Raw genomic sequence first — 23319 nt, forward strand, 5'->3', positions numbered from 1 at the left:
CTGAGCCAAAGGGGACACACTCAAAGGGCCTTACAGAACGACTTTAGCCTGACACAGAAAGCCTGACATTGTCGTCCTTATGTCCCAACCAGCAGAACACACAGCCATCGTAAATACTGTACATGCTTTCCTAGAGGGTCTTACACTTCATTTAACATAATTTGACTCATCCTCACAGCAAATTGTCTGCCTGTCAACATGCATTTCTTTGCATTATGTTCATTTTGCATAATTTCCAACCTGCAAGACCTAATGCAACCTAATTCATGGATCCAGGCCAAATAGCAAAATCACTTTTGGGCTGTTGTAGCGTGTCAGTAATTCAAAAATCTTATTTCTATGTAATTCAACTAAGTAAAAATATTTTTTTTCTTCAAGACAGCATGCCCCCCAGTCTACACTGTGTTCCAAATTATTATGCAAATTGGATTTTTGTGTCAAAAAGGTAAAAAAAAAAGCAATAATAATGAAACTCATGGATGGTGTCGTGTCTTGGGGCTCTATGAATCACTGACATAAATCTCAGAGACCTGGGATGATTAGTTTTCGGGTTAAGCCCAGTTAAGGGAAAAACTACTGAAAAAGGGTGTTCCACTTTATTATGCAGATCATCATTTTGAAGCAATATGGTAAAGAAACAGGGACTTTCTGCTGATGAAAAGCCTGAAATAGTTGAATGCCTTGGTCTAGGTATGAAAACCTTCGATATTTCATGAAAGATTAAGTGTAATCATCGTACTGATAAGAGATTTGTGGATGATTCAGAGCACACTCCGTTTTGTGCCGATAAAGGCACAATATGGACGGTTTCTGCCAGACAAACACATCAGATTAGGAGAACAGATGCCACAAAGCAGCATACAGGTATTTGAAGCTGCTGGTGCCTCTGGAGTCTCCCAAACATCAAGGTGTAGGACCCTCCAGAGGCTGCAGTTGTGCATAAACCTTCTATCCGGGCCTCCCCTAAACGGTTAATTGAATGTTCATGAACAGAAACGACTGCAGTGGCTCAGAAATACATGAGGACTCATTTTCAAACAGTCTTGTTCACTGATGAGGCCGTGTAGCCCTGGATGGTCAACTCAATGGAGTAGTGAATGGTTGGTGAATGGCCACCATGTCCCAACAAGGCTGTGGCGTCAGTAAAGAGGTGGCGGAGTCATGTTTTGGGCCAGAATCATGAGGAGAAGGCTGGTCGGCCCCTTTAGGCCCTTTTAGGCTCCCTAAAGGTGTGAAAATGACCTTTGAAAAATATGTGGAGTTTCTGACTGACAACTGTCTTCTATGCTACAAAAAGAAGAGCCAACAAAATACTCTTAATGCATGACAACGCACCATGTCCTGCTGTAAAGAAAACCTCTGCATCACTGGCTGCTATGGGCATAAAAGGAGAGAAACTCATGATGTGGACCCCCTCCTCCCCTGACCTCAACCCTGTTGAGAACATTTGGAGCCTCAACAAAAAAAACTTCTATGAGGGTGGGAGGCAGTTTTCATCCAAACGGCAGCTCTGGGAGGCTATTCTAACATCCTGCAAAGAAATCCAAGCAGAAACTGTCCAAAAACTTACAATTTTAATGGATTTAAGAATTTTGAAGCTGCTATCACACAAGGGCTCCTATGGTAAAATATAACTTGACCTGTTAATATTTTTTTTGATTGAAATAGCTTTTGGTTTCAGTAAGTATGATCTCCTAATGCTACAAATACAACATATGACCATTTTCAGTTAATTACAAGCTTTAAAATGTATTGAAACGATGAGTTGCATAATAACTTGGAACAGTGGATTTTGAGGTTTTTACTATATTTATTTTTGAAAAAAATACTGTTATCACTTGGAAATTTTTTCCACCACATTTAAATGATCCTCTACCAGTTAAAGACTTAAAAATTATGCTGACTCTCATTTGAGTTGACAATTTAGAAAATCTTAGAAAAATGTCATTTGCATAATAATTTGGAACGCAGTGTAGTTGCGTGCGCCAATATACAGACGGCATCTCTCGAAGCGCCCATATATGGTCATGTTTGAAAACAGTTAAGGGGGAAAACAATTTTGAGAAAGATCGAAACTTTCTCTAATTATTCAAAAACTGCTTTAACAAATGCTGAATTATGAACATAGTTTTCTACTAAATAAAGATGCAAAGACATGGAGAGGAGCAAAGTGGTTCAACAGCCCATAAATACATTGAAAAAACAGAGAATGCTAACATGATGCTACATGTTAGCATCGTGCTAATGCTAACGCTAGCTAGGGCTTGCTTTGACTGGCGTTTTTTCTTTTCTAATGAACAATCTGCTGTGAATAAATATCCATATGGACCTGATTTAGACCCGACTTTATTTGTATGTGATAAATAAGTTTATATTTTGCCAGAAAATGGCTAAAAAGAGTGATGCCGTTTGTATCTATAATGTCTGTCTAATTTGTCTATTTGTATGAATGTTTGAAATAAAACGTTTACACATGAAAGAGAATGCACAGTTGGTCATTTCAGAATGATAGCCTACTCCTCTATTACACCTATTTTATTTTGTTGTGAGCATTCTGGTACTGAATGGGGGTCATTTATCAAGACAGGGGCTACAGTAACGAGTGCACACTTGTAGCTATTTGTGGGCATGTTGCACCTTTTATACCATTAGAAATGGCCTATATTACAATTTTAAGGCTACAAATCTGAATGGTAAATGAGAAAATACTGATAAAAAAAATGTGTAAATGACTGCTGCTTTGTACGTGCTACTTGTTTTGCACATGTGCAAATACTTAGTAAATGACATCATAGTGTACAAATTATCTGTTCCAATACAACACTGCCATTGCCACTGCCAATAGTATAGAAGTATATAGGTGGTGTCACATAAAAAATCGAAATGATTTCGGAACCATGTTGAGTGACCATGAGTCACTCAAAAGACTCATGGTCACTCAAGTGCTAAATGAAAGGCTAAAAATAACCTAACGTGTGCACAATGTTTTCTATGTCACAGCATTACAGCTAATATAAAAGAAGTGCACATGTGCAGCCTATCGATGTCTCCTATGATACAGGACATTCAGTTTTCAAACAACCATCAGTGTTACATTGAAAGTCCGGATTAAGAGTCGCTTCGGTGTTTAGCTGGTGCCAAGGCAAAATTCTGAAAACCTCATGAATGAATAAACACCAATAATAAAACCATCATAAATCCCTGTTACTTTGTTCAAACGGAATAAAGATTTTGAGCCAAATACGAACGCCATTTTCCATTTTGCTGACTTGAATGGAAGCACAATAAAATCAATGTTGATGGAGTCATTAGGAGCTGTCATTCATCTGCTGCTCTCAGAGGAAATATCTCTCATGATTACAGACTGAAGAACTGGCACAGAAAAGGAGATTCACAACCAGCTTTTGAATATCTTTTTTTTTGTACTTGACCTTAAATTACATCTGAATATCTGTTGTTTGTATTTACTGGCTTTATGGGTCAACAACATAAGAAAGCATTATTTTACAGCATATAGCATGAATAGAAAGATGACAAATTGACACATTTCTCTTTCTCCCCATACTGAGATAGAGATATTGTTTACACAGTGGGACACCATAACAGATTGATGGACATCTTTTTGGTCCACAGAGCTGCAAAACTAGGGCTGGGACAGTGTATTGTTTTGTGATGTATTTTGATTTCAATCCCTACAGTTCTTCATTCCCTTCATTCCCTTTGAGTAGCGGTAATCGAATTGAATTCTTTTAATCTGTCATGATTTTATGGGTTTGGGTTACGTCACTTCTGTGTTGCTCAAATTAAAAAAATGAGTAAATAAAACTTTACAAGCAAAATGTACAGCAGGGACATGTTGGTGTTTGCTGTATGCGCTGTCAACTATGGAGCGCAGTCTGTGTTTCCTCTTAGAGCTGTAGTTGACCTCCCCGGGCCACACACACTCTCACTGTCTGCTGCAGTCTAGTCCTCACTACACCAACCCCACCACGACTCCACGCTTTTCAGCAGCCAATTTAACGTGACTGACAGATAAGTTTCTCTATAAACTTCCACCTTTCAAAACAAGCCCCGTCTAGTCAATCAAACGGACTTCTGAGCTGTAATGTAAAACGCACCTGAGTTATGAGCAGCCTTAAAGCACTGGTCTCAGAGTGGAGCGATCTCTCTGCTGCTGACAGGAGACACTTCACTAAAGAGGAGAGCCTTCACAGTAGATCGCTGTGTGAACAAAGTGTCAGTTCTCGTAGATTTGGTTAAAAAGGTGGTTTCCACTCTTCAGGTCGGCGGGGAGTCCTTACCTCAAGTGGAGGAGTTCAAGTATCTCGGGGTCTTGTTCACGAGTGAGGGGTGGATGGAGCGTGAGATCGACAGACGGATCGGTGCGGCGTCAGCAGTGATGCGGTCGCTGAATCGGTCTGTCGTAGTGAAGAGGGAGCTGAGTCGGGGGGCAAAGCTCTCGATTTACCGATCGATCTACGTTCCCACTCTCACCTATGGTCATGAGATTTGGGTCATGACCGAAAGGACAAGATCGCGAATACAAGCGGCCGAAATGAGTTTCCTTCGCAGGGTGGCTGGGCGCACCCTTCGAGATCGGGTGAGGAGCTCAGTTACCCGGGAGGGGCTCGGAGTAGAGTCGCTGCTCCTTCACGTCGAAAGGAGCCAGCTGAGGTGGCTCGGGCATCTGTTCCGGATGCCCTAGCCACCCGCGGGAGGTGTTCCAGGCATGTCCTAGTGGGACAAGGCCTCGTGGAAGACCCAGGACACGCTGGTGGGACTATGTCTCCGAGCTGGCCAGGTGTCACCTCGGGGTCCCCCCAAAACAGCTGGAGGAGGTGTGTGTGGATCGGGAAGTCTGGGCATCTCTGCTGAGACTGCTGCCCCCGATCAGTGGACTGTTCTACACTTATTCGCCTTGGCTAAATGGCCATAGTTATACGGTATTTCATTTCACACTAATTTCAGCTAATTTTGTCAATGTTACATGTCATTTCATAATATACATGCACAAATTAAAGTTATATGGTATTAACATGATTTGGTCATTAAAGGGACTATACAGACTTTAAAAATGTTAAAATTATGTATTTTCCTCCCATACATGTTTCAACAATGTCCTAATGTGTTGAATGAGCCCAGACATATTCACCACAACTGCCTCTAAAATCCAGCACTGTCACTCAAAAAGGTGTTAATTCGGGTCCGAAGTGCCGTCATGCACGAGCTTAATATAGAAGGTGCAGTTACACATATGACCTGAGGTGGCAGTAGTGAATATAAAATGGCTAACTTGCATCTAGCCCCTTTAAACAACTTCACCATTGCAATGTCAATTTTAAATGGACTCAACTTATATAGCGCTTTTCTACCTTGATCAGGCCCAAAGCGCTTTACAGTAAGAACCAGTCACCGATTCACACTCTCATTCATACAGACTCATCAAGACCCTGGAGGCAAGGAGGGTGAAGTGTCTTGCCCAAGGACAAAACATAACAGTGGGCACCACCGACCTTCCGACAATGAGACGGCCCACTTTACCAACTGCGCCACTGTCAATATATATCATCAATCCTCATTTCATTAATTTATTTATTTCAAGCAAATAGTGTGCCAAGAACAAAACAGAAAGTAAGTAAGTGCTTTATTTGTCATTGTACATGCGTATAACTAAATAGTGTTCAGGTGTTAGAGGAAACCGTAGCACCTGGAGGAAACCTGATCCACTGCCTTCAGTCCTCCTCTGATCCTCTGAATCGGTGCAGCGCCTCCTGGGTTTGTCCCTGTTTCAGAGCGTGGTGTCCTGCACTGGTCAGCTCCTCCTTCCTCTTCCTGCTGTGCAGCTCCCTCCGCTCCACAACAGACTTTCACCATCTTCTGGGAAGAGACAGTTGATCTGTTTTATTCTCCAGTGAAAACAACTTATACACTGACACTTGAAATGGAGTGGGGAGAAGTACAACTTATTGAACCCCACCTTCGACAGTGGCAAACATTTCATTACGTTTAGGACGTTTAGGTGACCCACTCAGAGCCTCTGTCCCAACCTTGATTGGCTGATGTTGTAGCAGCCACAATGGTGCTGTTCAATTCAGCATTTTGCGTGGCGATAAAATGCCCTTCTGCTTAGTGTAAAACTGTGAAAACAGCCATTGGTTCAGAATCAGATTTGTGAACCAGTATTATTTCCTGGTTTGGCACAATATTTGATACTGTTTGAGGATATCATAAAAATCGCTATTTATCATACTGGGTCAAGCTGTACAGTCGTACTATCTCTGTCATAGCCTTGACTGTGGTGCTCAGGCGTCAACTCTCAGCCACTGAATGTTTGCTTTCGTATGACGTCCTGAGAGGGTTTTTATCCCTTTTCTGTGGAAGCAGACAGACTTGAATGGTAGGACTAGCGCAATGTCTTGAGTTCATGTCTCCGGGTCCCACGCCGATGGTGAATGAACTTCTCCTGTATAAGACATCCAGACTGCTGCCTATTTTTCATCTATCCTCTCGAACACCATAGTTAATTCTCTAACAGATACTTGTCTCGGTATTGGAGCACTCCTATTTTGAAGATTGTTCAATAGAGGGGCTAAAGCAAAGTCAACCAGGAAATTAAAATGCCTGTTAGAGGGTTAAACTTTTTCAATTTCAATTTATTAAATGGCCAGTGGGTGAATTTTCTTTTTTTTCCGGTCAACTTCACACCCTCCTGGTTGAAACTACTAAGAAAACCTGTCTAAGTGGCCAGGAGATGAATTTTGTTGGCAGTTGTCAATGTAAGATACTATATTTCCTACGTATTGTTGACTTAAGCTTTGAAACACTCGGACAGAAGCTGAAATCATGATCTTGCAACGTAATCACCAGTAGCTTAAACAGACCTGAGTTGTGTTTATGTGCTTTATTTAGTATAGTTCCATCACCCGCATTTGTGTCCCAATCCATCAGTTTAGAACCACTGTTACTGCCACAACAGATATTTCTTCCACCTGTTACTAAAGCCCTAATTCCTCTGTCAGTCCCTGGTCCGTCTCCTTCCCCGTGCCCTCTCCTCCTCCCTATCGCTCACTCTGGAGTCTGACAGTGAGCACAGCGCCTTTAATGGGACCTCTCTCCTCATTAAATACCTGCAGCTTTGGTCCGAGCGGCAGCAGACAAGTCAAAAGGCGAAAGACATGGAAGACGGGGGACATCGGCCTTTCTCTGACACGACATACGGATGGATTCAGGGTGCTAAATCAGAATTACAAATGTCTCGGGAGTCCGGCAAAGTGCGCAAAGGACGTTACGGACCACTCCCCCACCCACCCACCCCCTCCTTCACCTCCTTCTCTCAATCTGGCATATCCTCACAGGTCCTCTCTGACATCTGTGGCTACAAAGACGAACCAGTTACAGCCAAAGCGGGGCAGCAAGGAATGAAGACGGGACGCGGGGGAGACGGAGAGGTGGTTTATGATGCTCAAAGTGGGCGGCTTCTCCACATGAAAGAAAATAGGGGAGAGCTAGAGGAGGAATGAGAGATGAACGGAGAGCGGATGAGATGAGAGAGCGTGTGCGCGTGTGGGGCTTTGGGGGCGATGGGGCGCTGTCAGATGCAGGACGGGACCATCTGGACGAGAGAGCAGCCAGGTCCCGCACGATAAACACTGGGCTTCAGTCAGACATGGAAACAGACCAGATAAACACATTCGCTAAAGGCGTATCCATACTTCTGTGGGCACTGAGCAGACTTTTGACCAACCCAGAGAACAGCAGCGAGCTCTGGATCGAACAGGGAACAGACACTGGCTGCCTGCTGAGGGATGTGCTCAAAATAAACTATCCATGACACATTTCTTACACATACATATACTCTGCCCGACCCCCCAAAAAAGTCACCACCTGGATTTGAGTAACTGTTCTGGGGTTTGCTGAAGTTTGTCAGGTCTCGGTTCAGCAACTCTTTATGCCCAAAGAAAGAGATCAGCTGACTATATACCTGGACATCTCTGACCGGGTTATTCCATCAATGGATTTCTTTTCCACTGATGGCACGGGCATGTTCCAAGACGACAAAGCCAGGATTCATCGAAAGAGTATAGTTCAGGGAGCATGAGACATCATTTTCACTCATGGATTAGCCACCATTGACCACCCCATTGAGAATCGTCGGGATGTGCTGGAGAAGGCTTTGTGCAATGGTCACACTCTCCCACCATCAATACAAGAGCTTGGTAAAAAAAAAAAATTATAATAATGCTACACTGGATCTTTCGACATTGCAGAAACTAATTGAAACAATGAAAGCTAAAGGCGGCGCAACCAAATATTAGAGCGTGTGGTCGTGCTTTGTGTGTGTGAGGACAGGCTGGGAATATTGTGCTATAGTTTTGCAAGTGTTGGTTGTGCTAGGACGGCCACATGGCGCATCCATACTTTCGGAGCTCGGACCAGACTGAGCAGACTTTAACCAACCCACAGAACAACAGTCTGCTCGATGGTCCGTGGTTATTGGCTTGTTACTGAGAGATTTTGTTGAAAGAAACTTGTATCCTTTAGCTAAATGAAAAATGATTTTGCAAATATTGATGGATAGTAAAGTAGTTGGTGAGGGAGATATATACGAATGTTTAACCTACTTCTGTGGTAATATTTGATAGAAGAAACATGTCCTATATCACATTACATTTACACATTTCAACCCAGTTTCTCCGCATGATATGAGGTCTACATTATGACAGTGTGAAAACGTCCAAGTGCATATAAGGTTAAAGGGGCTAGATTCAAGTTTGCCATTTTGTGCTCACTACTGCCACCTCAGGTCATATGTGTAACTGCAGTTGTGGTGAACAGGTCTGGCCTCATTCTACACATTAGGACATTGCTGGAACATGTAGGGGGAGGAAAATACATAATTTTAACATTTTTAAACTCTGTATAGTCCCTTTAAGCTACGAATTTCACTTAAAGCAAACAAGGATCTACTTTTGTCTCAATGGTTTGACTATTTTGTGACTTTATTGTTTTATAAGAGGTATACATTACAACTCCAGTCATGTCACCATACTGTACATGACGCCTATGAGTGAGCCTTCAGTTAATTCATTTTTATTTGTTTTGTTTTTCATCCTTCATAAAATGTTACTTGATGTAAAATAAATAATGAATCAAATGCAACTATTAGAAAACCATCAAAACCTGAGCCTTTAAAGGTTATGTTATAGTTTCTTCAGAGTTGATGGGGAATCCAGAGTACCGTCATTTCCGGACTATAAACTTTGAACCCTGCGGCTTAGCCAAACACATGGGTTTAAAGAATAATCTCATCACATTCATAAACTGTTATCTTCTTAACACATATACATTTATTATAAAAGTAAACCAATAGGCCACCGTTTTCTTGAAATATTTGACGGTGCACAGAGATAAAAGTCCTGTATTTCCAGTGTGCTAATGCTCTTCAACTGTGCTTTGTAACAACGTGGAAACAAACGGCTTACAGACAAATGCTGCCCCTATATGTACAATTTTTTTTTTTGCATATAGTTGGTGTGGCTTATAATCAGGTACACTTAAAGGTCCGAACATTACGATTCTTAGCGGAAACCCACTAAGGCAAAGAGAGAACATGATGGAAACACTAACATGTTTCATAATGGTTAACATTCATGTATGGGAGCAAGTTAAAGAAGAACTAAGTAACTTGTTAAGTTGTACAATCTTCTTAATGGGATGATTGGGGGGGCTTTAATCTCCCCCTGGTTTCTCTGGCCAGAAAACCACTCTTGTGACTTTCCCTGCACCGGGTTGGAGGTGCAATACACACTAATAGAATCAAAAAGAAGAAGCTAACAGGCTAACGTGCAAAGCTAACTGTGGGCTAGCGCCACTTAAGCAGTATTTACAGCCAAGTCTGAGTGAAAAAAAATGATCTCCATTGTAACTGTAATTGGGTTGAGGCACAATGTACAATATCCCTCTCTCCTCCTTTGTCTTTTCTGATACCTGCAGTGGCGCGTATGGCCTCTAGGGGCATGAATTACTTAGTTCTGCTTGAAGTTTTTGTTTTCCTTCACTCTGGAATTAGTTTTTCCACAAACGGGATCAAAACAAAAGTTCTCTTGGATTTAATATTCACGTAACTTTCCCATCTAAAGCACTTTTGTGTTAAACATAAGCTTTGCACGTTCTGTTTTCATAATGTGAAGAGAAAGAATCAGCCTTGGACCGACTAATTAATGCAAAACAACAAGGAGGAAAGCGCCATAAACAGTAGAGTTTGCACACACACCTTGTTTCCTTTAGGAGCAAACCCAGTTGGACTTTTGAAGCTATCGAAACCCAGGGTACAACATTCTCAATAGGCCCCGGTAGATTCTGGTATGCTGCAGAAGGCCGGCCTACAAACACAGATGTAGCTGCATCCCACATGGACTGAAGACGGCTGCTCCTCCCACCCCTCTGTCAATAAGCCCAGTTTGGCAGCGCTTTAAACAGACTTTGATTCAAAAAGAAGGGAAAACTTGGTCTGCTCCCCATGTACCCACTGGGTTAATTAGGATTGTTTTATTCAACCACTGCACTGCCACGCTTTTAAACATTTATGGCTCGCATGCATTACAACCAAAAAGGCGTTACATATCCAGAAAGTTTAACCCCGATCCTTTTTATGAGCCCGCACTCTGGAGGGGAGGTGCAGAAGCAGACACAGGACAGTTGACCTCTGCTGCCCCCTGTGTTACAGCTGTGCAACAACAGGGGAATAGGGGATGAGGGTAGAGCCAGCAGCAGCAGCCTCCTCCGGATGACAGGGAGCACAGCCAAGCGCACCACGCTGATGGAATGACAATCAGCGGCAGTGTTAGCGATGAGAGGGATCTGAACCCACGGGCGTGTAGGACCAATAAAAACATACATTATTCACTAACAGGGGCATACAACGAAAGCGCCTCAGCAAAGTCAAACATGGATTACACGGGTGACCACGAGCAGGAAACAAAACGGGAGAAATGGATATGTTTGGCCCGGTGCCTTATTCTGGCAACGATTACATAAGAGATGTTTATACAGTGATCTAGGCTACTGGAATGGTTTAAAATATTTGCTAAACATTGCCGATCCGTGTCCCCGTGAAACAAAGTAAACATTTTCAAAACAAGTATTGATTTTCCAATTGTAATGTTAGTTTATTCACAATTACGAAAAATAATTTGTGTATGTTTCGGTTCACAAGCTGAAAATCCAATCAGAGCCTTATGCTTTGGGTTGCCAGATCCAACAGCCTTCAACCTCTTAACCCCCACCTGTACAGAGCACATTTTCTCCAGTTTTTAATCAAATCTAAAAGTTTTTGAAAGACAAGTATCTAAATAGCTACGAAAAATGGACACTGTGACAAAAAGTGACAAAAAGCGACAAAAATGCAATGAAAAAAATAATTTTAAAAGAGTGATGGTAACAACGAAGAAAAATAACCATTTAGATCAGTTTTGTAGGTCCAATAGCTCCAGTCCAGAAGCTTTTAGATTTGGGTAATGCTTGGTTATGGCATGGGGGGGAATAAAAAAAGTACTGTATGTGCGAGCATAATAGGAAGATGAGAGGAATCTTAAGCCTGAATTTGCAAATTGAAACGTTTATTGACAGCACATTTCACTTGTGGGAGTCTTCAACAGGATAAAACATGTGAGCCCATTTTACATGAGTCTGAAACGCTTTGGTGTCGTAATTAGAGATACGCCGATCCAGCAACAACAATTGTCTTCAGCAGTGGTTATTTTATTGTATTAGGCTTCTTTAGGTATTTCTATCATAGTTTCTGAGCCAGCCTTAATTAGTTTTCGTTAGCAATAGCATGCACCCGCTAGCTTTAGCATGTTATTGCTAGCGCAGATTATACACAGTGATCAAAAATACATTTGCGGAGGTGAAAATTAGGCGATTGAATTCTCCAGGTCTTTAGCTTTAAAATGATATACAGCATGCCCATATTCACTTAGATTTACAGTAGGTGGTAGTTGTGTTTTTAAGGCGTTAAGAGCCAAAACTGGTAGGCTATAGGTTCAGTATCGGATATTTGTTGCCGATACCCAATATCGTATTTTTCCAGTATCGGCTCTGATATTTGATACCAGTATCGGATCGGCGCATCCCTAGTCGTAATAGATGTTTTCTATCCTACTAGCTTTTTATTTATTTTTTATTAAACTAGAAAAAATTGCGTATATTGATGGATAGACGTTTGGTGGAGACTCGGACAATGAGCTTTCAGCAGGATTTCACTGTGACAATGGCCAGTTACTAAAAGGTGGACAGACTTTTGTTTTCTTTAAACGTGCATGCACACATATTGTTAAGTTTACATTTATTTAAGTTGTACAAACAATTACAAGTGCTGCATAAGTGTCATACTTTCTCGTAACAATAACCAGTTAATGGTGGCATTATGGCTGATGACTTTTTCATTTGGAGTTATGAATCTTTCCCCAGCGAAAAGACGTAAGCACCTCGAGTGAGAAACAAATCAGACCTTCTGCGCTGAAGGCAAATGAATACCAACAACCACGAAGCAAAAGCTGGGAATAATTATCATTTGTAAAGTATCAGTCATATATAGTAGTAGTCGTAAATGCTAGTGTTACTCTTTCGGATGACTAGATAAGAAAGTGGCATTATAACTGCACTTTTATGGTTCAAGGACCTCTCTCTCCAGCCTATTGTCCACTGCAGCACTTTCACAGAAATCATTTCTTTGGAAACCCAGTCCTTGGCCTGGACCAATGACTCTGCCCTCTGGCTCTGTGGGAAAAAAATAATAGCGACCAACAACGAGAGAGACCATTATTTGGGAACTTTTGACGACGTGATTAAGCCCTTTGTGTTTCAATGTGTGTGCGGAGAGAAGACTTTGTTATGACTGTTGGCCATAAGAGCGAAGGAACAATGGGCGAAAGTGGCTGGTGCTGGGAAGTGTGGCCTGCGGGGAGCTTTTAACACTTCAGAGGAAAACCCAATTTCTGTCCCCTCCGTCCTCCCTGTGCCACATTAGGACCAGCGGTGAACACGAGACGGAGCGAAGTGCAAAATTGCAGGGATCAAAGCAGCCCAATTATCATGTGTTTATGGTATGCCAATTACTGTATCTCTGACAGTGGCAGGAAGCATCGGGGTCACACTACAAAGGCTCCTGAAGAGGTGATTCTCGTGTGGACAATAATGTAGCAATAACAAGTCACCTAACACTCACAGCACAAGGTCGAGCGAGAATACCAGTGTGCGGTAAATTACGGCTAATTGCCAATAGAAAGGAGAAAACACAAATTCTGCAAATAAGCCAAGCTTTTTTGGAGGGATAACACCATTCTGTGACGGAATTACATCATTCATCATTTTGCTAATGAGAAGGAAATGTTTCCTTGGGCTGAGCTGAGGCATTTCCACCACTGCGCTGTTAAGAAGAAACACGACGGAAATGCAGTTGCCCAGTTTTACAGCATCATTGTCGTGATGGAAGTGTTAACAAACAGAAAAGAATCACACAAACTGAAGTACAGGGTAATTGTTGGTGGACTGCAAGGTATTTAAAGATTTAAAAAACATGACTTTTTTAAAATACTTTTCTGTATTTATGATTTTTTCACACCTACATTTGGGGGAAAGTTTTTGTAATATTCAAACATGTTTTTGAACCTAAATGCAAAATGTATAATTGCATGGTGGCAGAGTGGGTAGCGCTCCTTGATGTTTGCTTTGCTGGACCAGCACATGAACATAATTAAGTCTATTGGCTACGTATAGGCTGTAGGCCTGTGGTAGGCAACGTCAATTGCCGACCATTACCTACTAAATCTCTGGAAACACTTTATAATAATGATTCATGAGTTCATGCATGATTTTCATGATACATTCATGCATTACTAAATCATGACTTCTCAGGAACAAACATGATTACATGTTGGTTCATGGATGACTTCATCCCTAAATTAAACCTCTAACTACTGTAATGGATGTACATGAAGATCTTAATAATTCATCATGATCATGAGGATCACATAAGAATACCATGAATTCACTAAAATGGCAATGAAATGACAACAAAATGATCAACCAATCATCATCATGAGGATCGTACATGAACTTCATGACTCATATGGTGGAAATCTACTTGCAAATTATGGAAAAGAACATTAGTTAGACTTTGATTCAAGAATGAAGTCATCCATGAACCAACATGGAATCATGTTTTTTCCTGAGAAGTCCTGATAAAGTAGTCGATGAATGTATCATGAAGTCATGCATTAATTCATGCATGAGTTCATGAAAATTATGCATTAACTCCTTCACCAATATTATAAAGTGTTACCGAATTTCTTAGCAGAACACCAAATGAAGTTATATATGATGTACAACACACATTTGTGGAAAGTGGTGCTTTACTTCTCTTGGTCTTTGGCGATGACAAAAATCGGCTTTCCATCAAGCAAACTTGCCAACCTCTGCTGTTGGCCTTAACAGACAAATTCAAACTAATCCTTACAAACCTTTAAAGTGTTGGTTATTTACAGTTTATTCTCATTTTCACAGTAATATCATAACCGTGATGGTGAGTGCTGGTGTGACATCATCTTCAACACTGACAAAATCAGGTTCCTCTGTTTTTGCCGGTGTTGACTTTTACACAGTAACACACTGTAATAAAACGTTGAAAAAATATGAGCCATAAATAGGCAGCAGATGTTTGGAGCTCAGCTTGATCTACTGCAGGGATGTACCATTAGCAATGACAAAACCTCAGTTCAACTCTGAATATATTCAGCTCATGGATTAAAAACAGACTTGAGTTAATCAAAGAGATCATGCTCATGACTTTGTCCCATCACTGTTCAATGAGTTGAATTCACCACTGTAACAAAGATTTTGAAACTGTTATTGAAGTGAAGTTATTCTCATGAATAAATGAAATCATATTTTGAGTGAGAAAAATGTGTGACTTTTCAAACCAGGATTCAAAAAGTGTAATAAGATCTAATAAAATCTTCAAAGGATTCCATGAAGGGTATTAAGGACTTTTCAGACACAGGAAAGTTAAAGAGAGCTCCAACAAAAAGCTCTCAAGAGGTGCATATTATCCTCCAAAAAGTAGAAAGAAATCTATCGTTTTTGTCAAAGTCAAAGAAAATGTAATAACCTCGAGTTATTTATCAGACATAAAAATCTGCATAATGTTGATAGCCGTAAACAACTAAGGGCACTAGTGCTTTACTAAATTATGTTATAAAGATATCAGTTACTCAAAATGAATGAAACACATTATCTGAAAACACACACACAGACAACAATTTGCAATGTCAATGGTGTGAAATTAATACTTATCACTGGCATTATCCCATAAAAATAAGTCATGATTAGATAGGGATAAAAATCTGTCATATGCTTTAAACTGCACTGGTAACGCAGTTTTCTATATCACATTTTCCTCAGCACGACACACCTTCAGTAACAGCTATGTCCTATGAAAAGTGACAAGGCCGCCGCATGTAAATCCCTGCCTCCCTCCTTATGCAGTATACAGTAGCATGTGCACTTCTCACATTCAGCCGTGGCAGTTCAGATAGATTACTGGGGGCCGCTCTTGCGTACAGATCCCAACAGGAGATCGCCTGTCAGATCACAGTAGGAAACACTAAGATGAAGCGTCGCCCACGCTTTAAGAACGTGTATCAAATCCCCTGTTCGCATCTAAGGGGGGGCACTGCGGTCTATATTCACTTATCCTCGCCACTGCTCATGCGGGGGGTCCTCCAATGTAATCCTCCGCCTTCCAGGGACGTGTGTTCGACAAAAGACACGCGGCACATGCAAAACAATGCAAATATGTGAGGTCTGCGCGCCCGATTTGTTTTGCCTTTGTTCTGCGGCAGAGTGTGACAGAGGGATGACATTCCTCCAGGAAAAGTCAAGCAGGTTTTGAGGAATGGAACCTGGAATCTGCTCAATTTGCTGTTTGTCAAGACAGAGGGGATTAAGTTAGATGCGACATTTCTGCATCTCCAATGACTTTGTTAGATTTAAATGAAAAGACTTGAATACTGTATACATACATTATACATATACATTTTACTGCACAAGTGTCAAAGGGGACATCAAATATTTACTATCTTTAATGGCTTTCGCTTCAAAACTAAATATTGAAACATGCTCTGTCAACATTATTCCCCAAATGTGCTTTTCAGTAAAATAATGAATATTTTACCCAAACCTAAAAGCTCCTCGACTCGAGGGCAACAGTTTAATGTCTCATTTGAAAGCTTACAAAAGTGATCGGAAATTTGTCGTCACACTGTCACTGCCTTTTTGTCACATTTTTGATACTTTTTTGTCATGTTTTTGCCACATTTTTTATACTTTTTTGTCATGTTTTTGCTGCGTTTTTGTCACTTTTTATTGCTTTGCAGCCATGATTTTTGTTGTTCTTTTGTTGCGTTTCCTAGTTTGAGTCGTTATCTAGCTTTTTTCTTTTTGTAAGCTTTTTTTTTGTTGGGAAAGCCAAACAAAGTCGCTCCACAGCCAAAAAATGCATAAAGAAGAAAAAAACATATATAAGTCGCACCGGAGTATAGGTCACACCAACCAAAAAACCAAAACAAAAAATACATAATGAAGAAGAAAAAACATATATGTCGCTCCGGAGTATAAGTCACACCAACCAAAAAATGCATAATGAAGAAGAAAAAACATATAAGTTGCTCCGGAGTATAAGTCACACCAACCAAAAAATGCATTATGAAGAAGAAAAAAACATATTTAAGTCGTTTCGGAGTATAAGTCGCACCAGCCTTGACAACTACCTGGGAGGTGTAACTGCACCGTTTACAAGCCTCTCCTGGCATCCCGTTGTTCAAGCTCTCATTTGTGAACTCCTTCCTCTAGCTGTGGGCATCTAGCTTTTAGCTCCCGATTCGCTGTTCTTGTTTTCTTCATTTTTCACCAGTCCGTCGCAAGTTTCTCGCTCACTCCAAACTTTCTTTCTGCTGCTCGATTAGTGTTTTTTTTAATCTTCAGTGGCACAGAAGTAGCAGATACAGGTACACAAGCCTAGAGCGCCCTCCAGTGGCTGTCAGTGTGAAAATAACAAGCATGTGAAATTATATATTTTGATATATAAGTTGCACCTGAGTATAAGTCGCACTCCCAGCCAAACTATGAAAAAAAGTACGACTTATAGTACGGGAAATAAGGTATTTATTGAAAACACGTTTGATGAAGATATAAGACGTGAGAGCCAGACCGTCTCCTTCCGACGTTGTGATATTTGCTCTGAACCAGCACAACGGCAGTGTGCAGCGAGGACTTCCCCTGTGGCCCGATATCTTCCGACCGAGGTGTGAGGGAGAGGTCGGCGGGGCAAAGCCGACTGGAGCTCAGCCAAGTGCCCAGAGGAGGTGAGAGGGAAAGCTGGAGAGAGATACGGTGAAAAAAAAAAAAAGGAAAAAAAAAAAAGGAATAGGTGTGACTTCTTTCGCTTTCTCCTGTGATTCCCGGGGGCTCGAGCGTTAAGTGGATGTGTGCATACATAAAAGAACTTATAATGATCACGCCTTCTGCTGAGGTAAGCGAAAGTCACGCGGCCATTTCCAGTGGGGCACCTGAAAACCTGTATTGGCAGAACTCGCAGCTTCAGGTCAGACAGTTGGCGCTCCCTATATCCACCAGCCAGGATCCGGGTGCTGCACAGGAGCAAAACTCTGACAGAATAATAAGTGACTGACAATGGTTGAAAGCGGCAATTATCAAGACGTTCTGACCAAGTTTTGCATACGTGTATCTGCTTGGAGTCTTGTGTATTGGCGTGAGTTAAATCTGACTTCTCATCCGTCACAAGAGTCACAAGTAAATCCTATAGAACTGGACTGGAAAAGTACATTCCCTCAAAAATAACCTCTTTAAACTTGGCTGCCGGAGCCTGGGAGAAGTCCTAATCCCCATTAAAGATTCGACTCTATTCGCTGGTGTCAGCACACACATGTTTATTGACGTTCTTTCTACCGATGTCAATAGCATCTGATTATGTGAAGCCTGACTGATGGTTTGGAGTCTATTAACATTGCTTGGCTCACCCACTCTGAATGCCTGATCACTTTCCAAGGCACCACAAATGTGTCTCACTCTCCGACAACACAATCATTTCTTCTATAATTTCATTAAATGTAAGAATATTCCGCATAGCTTCTTCTTATATAGGTTCACTTACTCTGTGGCTGCTGCAAAACCAACACATTTTCATCGGCAACACTTAACAGGGGCTCTATTTGAATACGAAAACAGCTTGCGGCAGCGGATGGGAACTTTCCATTGTGCCTTTTTCGATCTGTCAGAGTCTAAAGGGGGGCAGCTGTTTTCTCTGGCTCCGGGACGAGGGAGGTGTCGAGAGGCGAGTTACTACCCACCCGAGCGGCCTCCGTAGAGAGGAGCAGCACATTAAGGCGCCAAGAGAAATGGTGGGGCTGAGCTGGGAGGACAGTGGGGAGGAGAGGCAGGCTGTAAGGGGTGCTTGGCTGTCATCGCTGCCTCTATCTGTCTCCATTAGTGACTATGGACCATCAAAGCAACGACAAGCAGACACACTGTCGAGAAAGGCTCAAGAGCTGACTGATGGGCAGGGGCTGAATCATCAAAATACAAGTTTACAGGCACAATACAGATATGATACAAACAAGACATTATAGTCGAAAGTCAATATTTGTAGTTCATAAAAACAAAACACTATTGTAGTCTAGTGGAGTGGAATTTAAATAAACTTGTTTTATTCACCTTATTAACATTTGTTGAAACAAGAGGACATAATGAATGTAGTAAAACGAAGAAAGGAAAAGGAGCATTGTAGGGTTTTAGATGATGCTTTTTGGGAAGTTTTGCCATGCATTATTCATTTGACTAAATACTCTTTGAGCGGCACGGTGGCGCAGCGGTTAGTTTCACAATTAGAGGTCCCGGGTTTGATTCCCACCTGGATGGAGCCTCTCTGGAGTTTGCATGTGGAAAGTGTGTGGGTATGGGAAGGCGGGTGGAAAGTGTGTGGGTATGGGAAGGCGGGTGGAAAGTGTGTGGGTATGGGAAGGCGGGTGGAAAGTATGTGGGTATGGGAAGGTGGGTGGTTGTGGGTGAAAAATGTGGGTATGGGAAGGCGGGGGGGGGGTGCGGGTCGAAAGTGTGTGGGTATGGGAATGGTGGGTGGGTGCGGGAGCAAAGTCTGTGGGTATGGGAATGTGGGTGTGTGTAGATGTAAAGTGTGTGGGTTTTAGAAGGAATAGGACTATGCGAGTGAGTGCAGGGGTGAATGTGCAGAACAAGTGTTAAGGACTGACTGATGCTCTGCAGAGTGAGTGGTGTGTGGTGTAGCCGGGCCTGGTCCGGTTGGGGACAGAGGATGGACATTAGCTTGAGCTATAATCCTGCATTTTAAGTATACTGTACTTTGTGTAAATGCATTGTCCCTTTTAAATAAATAAATACAAAAAATACAAATACAAATGTTCTCCCTGGGTCTGCTTAGGTTTCCTCCCTACTTCTAAAACATGTACAACAGGTGCGTCCATGAGCCTGCGCTTGCCTAAGAAAGCTGCTCACTGCTCCTGCAGGTCGTCCCAGCGGAATTGAGGATGGGTCAAATGCAGAGGATTAATCTCCCTACAGGGATTATAAAGTATACCTTACCTTAACCTATCTCGCATTATGGAAATGTGACAGAGGTAAAACCCTCAGCATGGCAGATGATCCCACTCACCTATAATGCATTCTCCGCAGTGCTGTCTTTAGAGAGGAGACCACAGAGTCCTGACGACTGAAGGACGGCTTCCTCCACCAGGCTATGAGGAGGCTGAACTCTCACCCTCCCTCTCTCTGCTTCCACCTCATAGCAAGAAGGTTCCAGGGTGCAGTCCCCATGCCTGTGTAGGTTTCCTCCAGGTAATTCCCTATCGCTAAAAACATGTACAACAGCCAAGGATGGATGAGAGTGTGTTTGTAAGTGTGACTGTGGGACAAGCCCAAGGCTGCCGTGCGACGCAGTGTCGGTATGCACTGTCCTGACCAAACAAACAAATACATGAAATAAATCCATAAGTGTTATTGCTGCCATCACAATGGAGCTGTACTGATTACTCTCAATGTTTGCCATTTCATTTCCAAGTTGATTGTTTTCTAATTCAGCCAACACATTGCTTCATTCACATTTACCAGAGTATTTTCAGCACTCATCTGAAAGTGACTCCTGAGACTGCATCTAAATATAAATGCATTTCCCATTGTTTATAAAGATCATTGTTTCCTGCTATGTTTCATTTACGGGACAATTGCTATTTCAGTTTTGTGTATATTGCGCTGTAATTATCCCTATGGGGCGCACATGGGCCACTGTCCTGCCACATAAACCATCAATGGCCACCCAGCTTCTTTAATTAAGGCACTTTGTTTTTATTTGGCTTTTTTCTCCGCAAGGCCTAGATTAAATTGGATTCCAAATGATCCAGAACCGATAGAGCAATCTTTACTGCCATATTCTGAGACGGGGCGCTCGCTAAAGTGTCACAAATATGCCAGCACTTGGGTAATTTTGCTCTGTGACAAGGGAGCCAAGTGGAGAGGTTGGGTCTACCCCAGGGGGATTACAAGGGAGATTGGAGGAGGGCATATGGCAAGAATGGGTTGGGGGTGTGCACCGCGAGAGTATAGACCATTTATAGACAAAAGCCTCCAGGGACACAAAGAGAAAGAAGTTAAGGAAAATGAGATTCGCTGCACTTCGCAGGGCTGTTCCCGCACAATCTGGATTGTCAGGGGGTCTTTAGGAGAGCGGGGGAAGTCAAACACCTCAGATGCCTGTTTTATTTGTCATACCAAAGCCAGAATCTCTTTACATTACCACATAGCTGACAGCGTAATATGAGAAGAGCAATGATATGAGACGCTCGAAGTGTGAGATGTGCCTATCTGGTCATTATCAGACCAGAGGCGGTGACAATAGGCCAGTAATGTTGCCAGTGATATTGCAAGCACAGCTGTTTCGAGAAATGAGCAGATTGCCAATGCACAGAGCCTCATACTGTAATGTTCCTGTTTGTGCTCTCACTTGTCCAAGAGTTTTCCATCATATCAAAAGGTTACATCACTTGGGGCATCTTTTCGCAAACTTGGAACTGACAAGCTTAAAGTCGTCTAGAGGTTTTACCTCAATGAAAAAGGGAAGCTTCTTGGATCTTGGATGAGAGGCAAGGCGTCCTGAAACAACCCAGCCATTTTTTGGATGAGAAAGTAAACACTGCCTTGGGTCCTTGCCTCAAAAGACAAGTTCAAGTATCTTGGTGTCTTGTTCACAAGTGAGGGACAGATGGAGCATGAGATTGACAGCGTTGGCATTGATTGGGGTGTTGAGGTGAAGAAGGAGTTGAGTCAAAAGAAAAGATCTTTATTTACCGGTTGATCTACAGTCCTACTCTCACCTATGGTCATGAAATCTAGATCATGCATGACCAAAAGCACAAGATCACGGATACAAGCGTTCGAAATGAGTTTCCTTCTTAGGGTGGCTGGGCAAACCCTCAGAAATAAGGTGAGGAACTCAGTCACCTAGGAGGAGCGCGGAGTAGAGCCACTGCTCCTTCACGTTGAGAGCAACCAACTGCGGTGGCTCGGGCATCTGTTTCGGATGCCTCCTTATCATGTCCCATTGAGAGGAGGCCCAGGGAACTGGCCCTCGGGATCCTCCCAACACAGCTGGAGGAAGGGTGCGTGGATAGAAAAGTCTAGGAATTTTGTTCTCAGACTATTCCCTCCGCAACCCGGTCCAAGATAAAGCAGAAGAAAATGGATGAATGGGTGGACGGACGGCATCTGTATAGATACATCTTTTAAGTTGAAGTGTGTTTATTTTTTCATTTTACTGCAGCTCGAGGCATGTTCATCTAAGATGAGATGACTTATAACCACACTTGAGCACTGGGCCTCTAAAACTTAACAGTAATGATCGTAAATAAATGTTTGTCTTCGACACCTGGGGTACTTTTGAAATTTACTTTATTTTCTGATATATGTACTTTCATGCTGTGTTATGCAAAATCATAAACTTTTACTAAAAGTGCTCTGATTCTGAGTGTGTGCTTTCTCAAATTCGGAAACTCTACTGCCATCTTGTAATTGTTCAACAGCTGGCTGCTCACATACTTGACCACATTAACTAAAGCTATAACATAAGAGTAACTTCACCATCAAATTTAAAATTGATTGATGTAAGAAGTAAACCAACACTTAACCATTCAGCCGTCCACTATTCATCCGCTGTAAGAGCCTTTTGTGCTGAGACAGAGTTACAACTGCACACAAGTAAGTTCGCTTATAATACAATGGGAAAACCTGGTAGTGCGAGGCATTGCTTATGAGGGGCCATAACAGCTTTTGGAAGTTGTCTTTGTAAATAAAAAGGGCCACTATAGGAATAAAGTACATATCCAAGTGCGGGCGTCGTGTTCCATTCTCTGCAGTAAAAGTGATTTGCCTTCACCGCAGGGGGGCAACAACTATTGCAGGGTTTCGGCTCTGATCAGAAAAAAAAAAAACACCCCCTCCCGCCTCCTCCACACCTCTGCTCCTCCACGCTTCCGTAACAGTCTGCTCCGAGGCAAAAGTGAAGTGAAAAGAGCCAGAAAAAGCCTGATAACCAAGACACGGACACATCTGGCCTCCGCTAATTCAATTCCATGCAAGTTTGCTTTACCTCGCCGTAACATAACCTAATTAAGAAAGCAGGGATTGGAAGGCGCACTCATTTCCAATTCATCAGCGAGGAGAGAGGCCGGCAAATACTTCTAAAAAGGTTGGCTCTTTTTTAATTAAAGTCAAAATTGCCTGACGCTACTCGGAATTATATATTTACCAGAAATGAATCCAAGCAGCAGTGATTACACAGGCCCATATGGCTATCAATACTCCACATTATTAGACACACTGCACACCTCCAACATTCCTCTGTGCCCCAAAGACACAGGTGCAAGCAGGACTTTTTAATTTCAGAAGTCTGAAAGTTCGTGATAAAAAGTTTCATGCGGAAAATATACCTTGGCAGAGGTTATGGCAATGCAAACGGCATGAGGAGTTATTTTTATTGTTTGGTTCATTTGGTTTATTTTTTAATAACGTTAAAAAAGTGCATTAGTCCGTAAAGTTTTCTGCTCAAGGTCAGATATACATTTCTGTCATCATGCTAATAAAGTAGACATTTGCATTTTCATTTTGTGAAAACATTTGCAACGCAGCTATGAATCCAGTGGGCCTTAATAAAATGTA

The 23319-nt window shown here is 42.1% G+C and overlaps 2 protein-coding genes across 2 annotated transcripts in view; both read right to left on the reverse strand.

Moving 5' to 3' along the window:
- ndufa4a (NDUFA4 mitochondrial complex associated a) overlaps positions 1 to 23319 on the reverse strand; it is a 318693-nt gene that overhangs the window by 141513 nt on the left and 153861 nt on the right. The gene's annotated exons all lie outside the window — the stretch shown is intronic.
- Positions 7350 to 23319, reverse strand: part of LOC306969202 (uncharacterized protein) — a gene marked incomplete at both ends in the record, with an annotated part of 28210 nt that continues 12240 nt past the window's right edge. The window contains 2 exons of the mRNA XM_079564802.1: positions 7350 to 7505; positions 10621 to 10816. Coding sequence (XP_079420928.1) covers positions 7350 to 7505; positions 10621 to 10816 — 352 coding nt within the window. The remainder of the gene's footprint in view (positions 7506 to 10620; positions 10817 to 23319) is intronic.

Source organism: Gobius niger, assembly GCF_951799975.1.
Source record: "Gobius niger genome assembly, chromosome: 10".
Classification (NCBI taxonomy): Eukaryota; Metazoa; Chordata; class Actinopteri; order Gobiiformes; family Gobiidae; genus Gobius; species Gobius niger.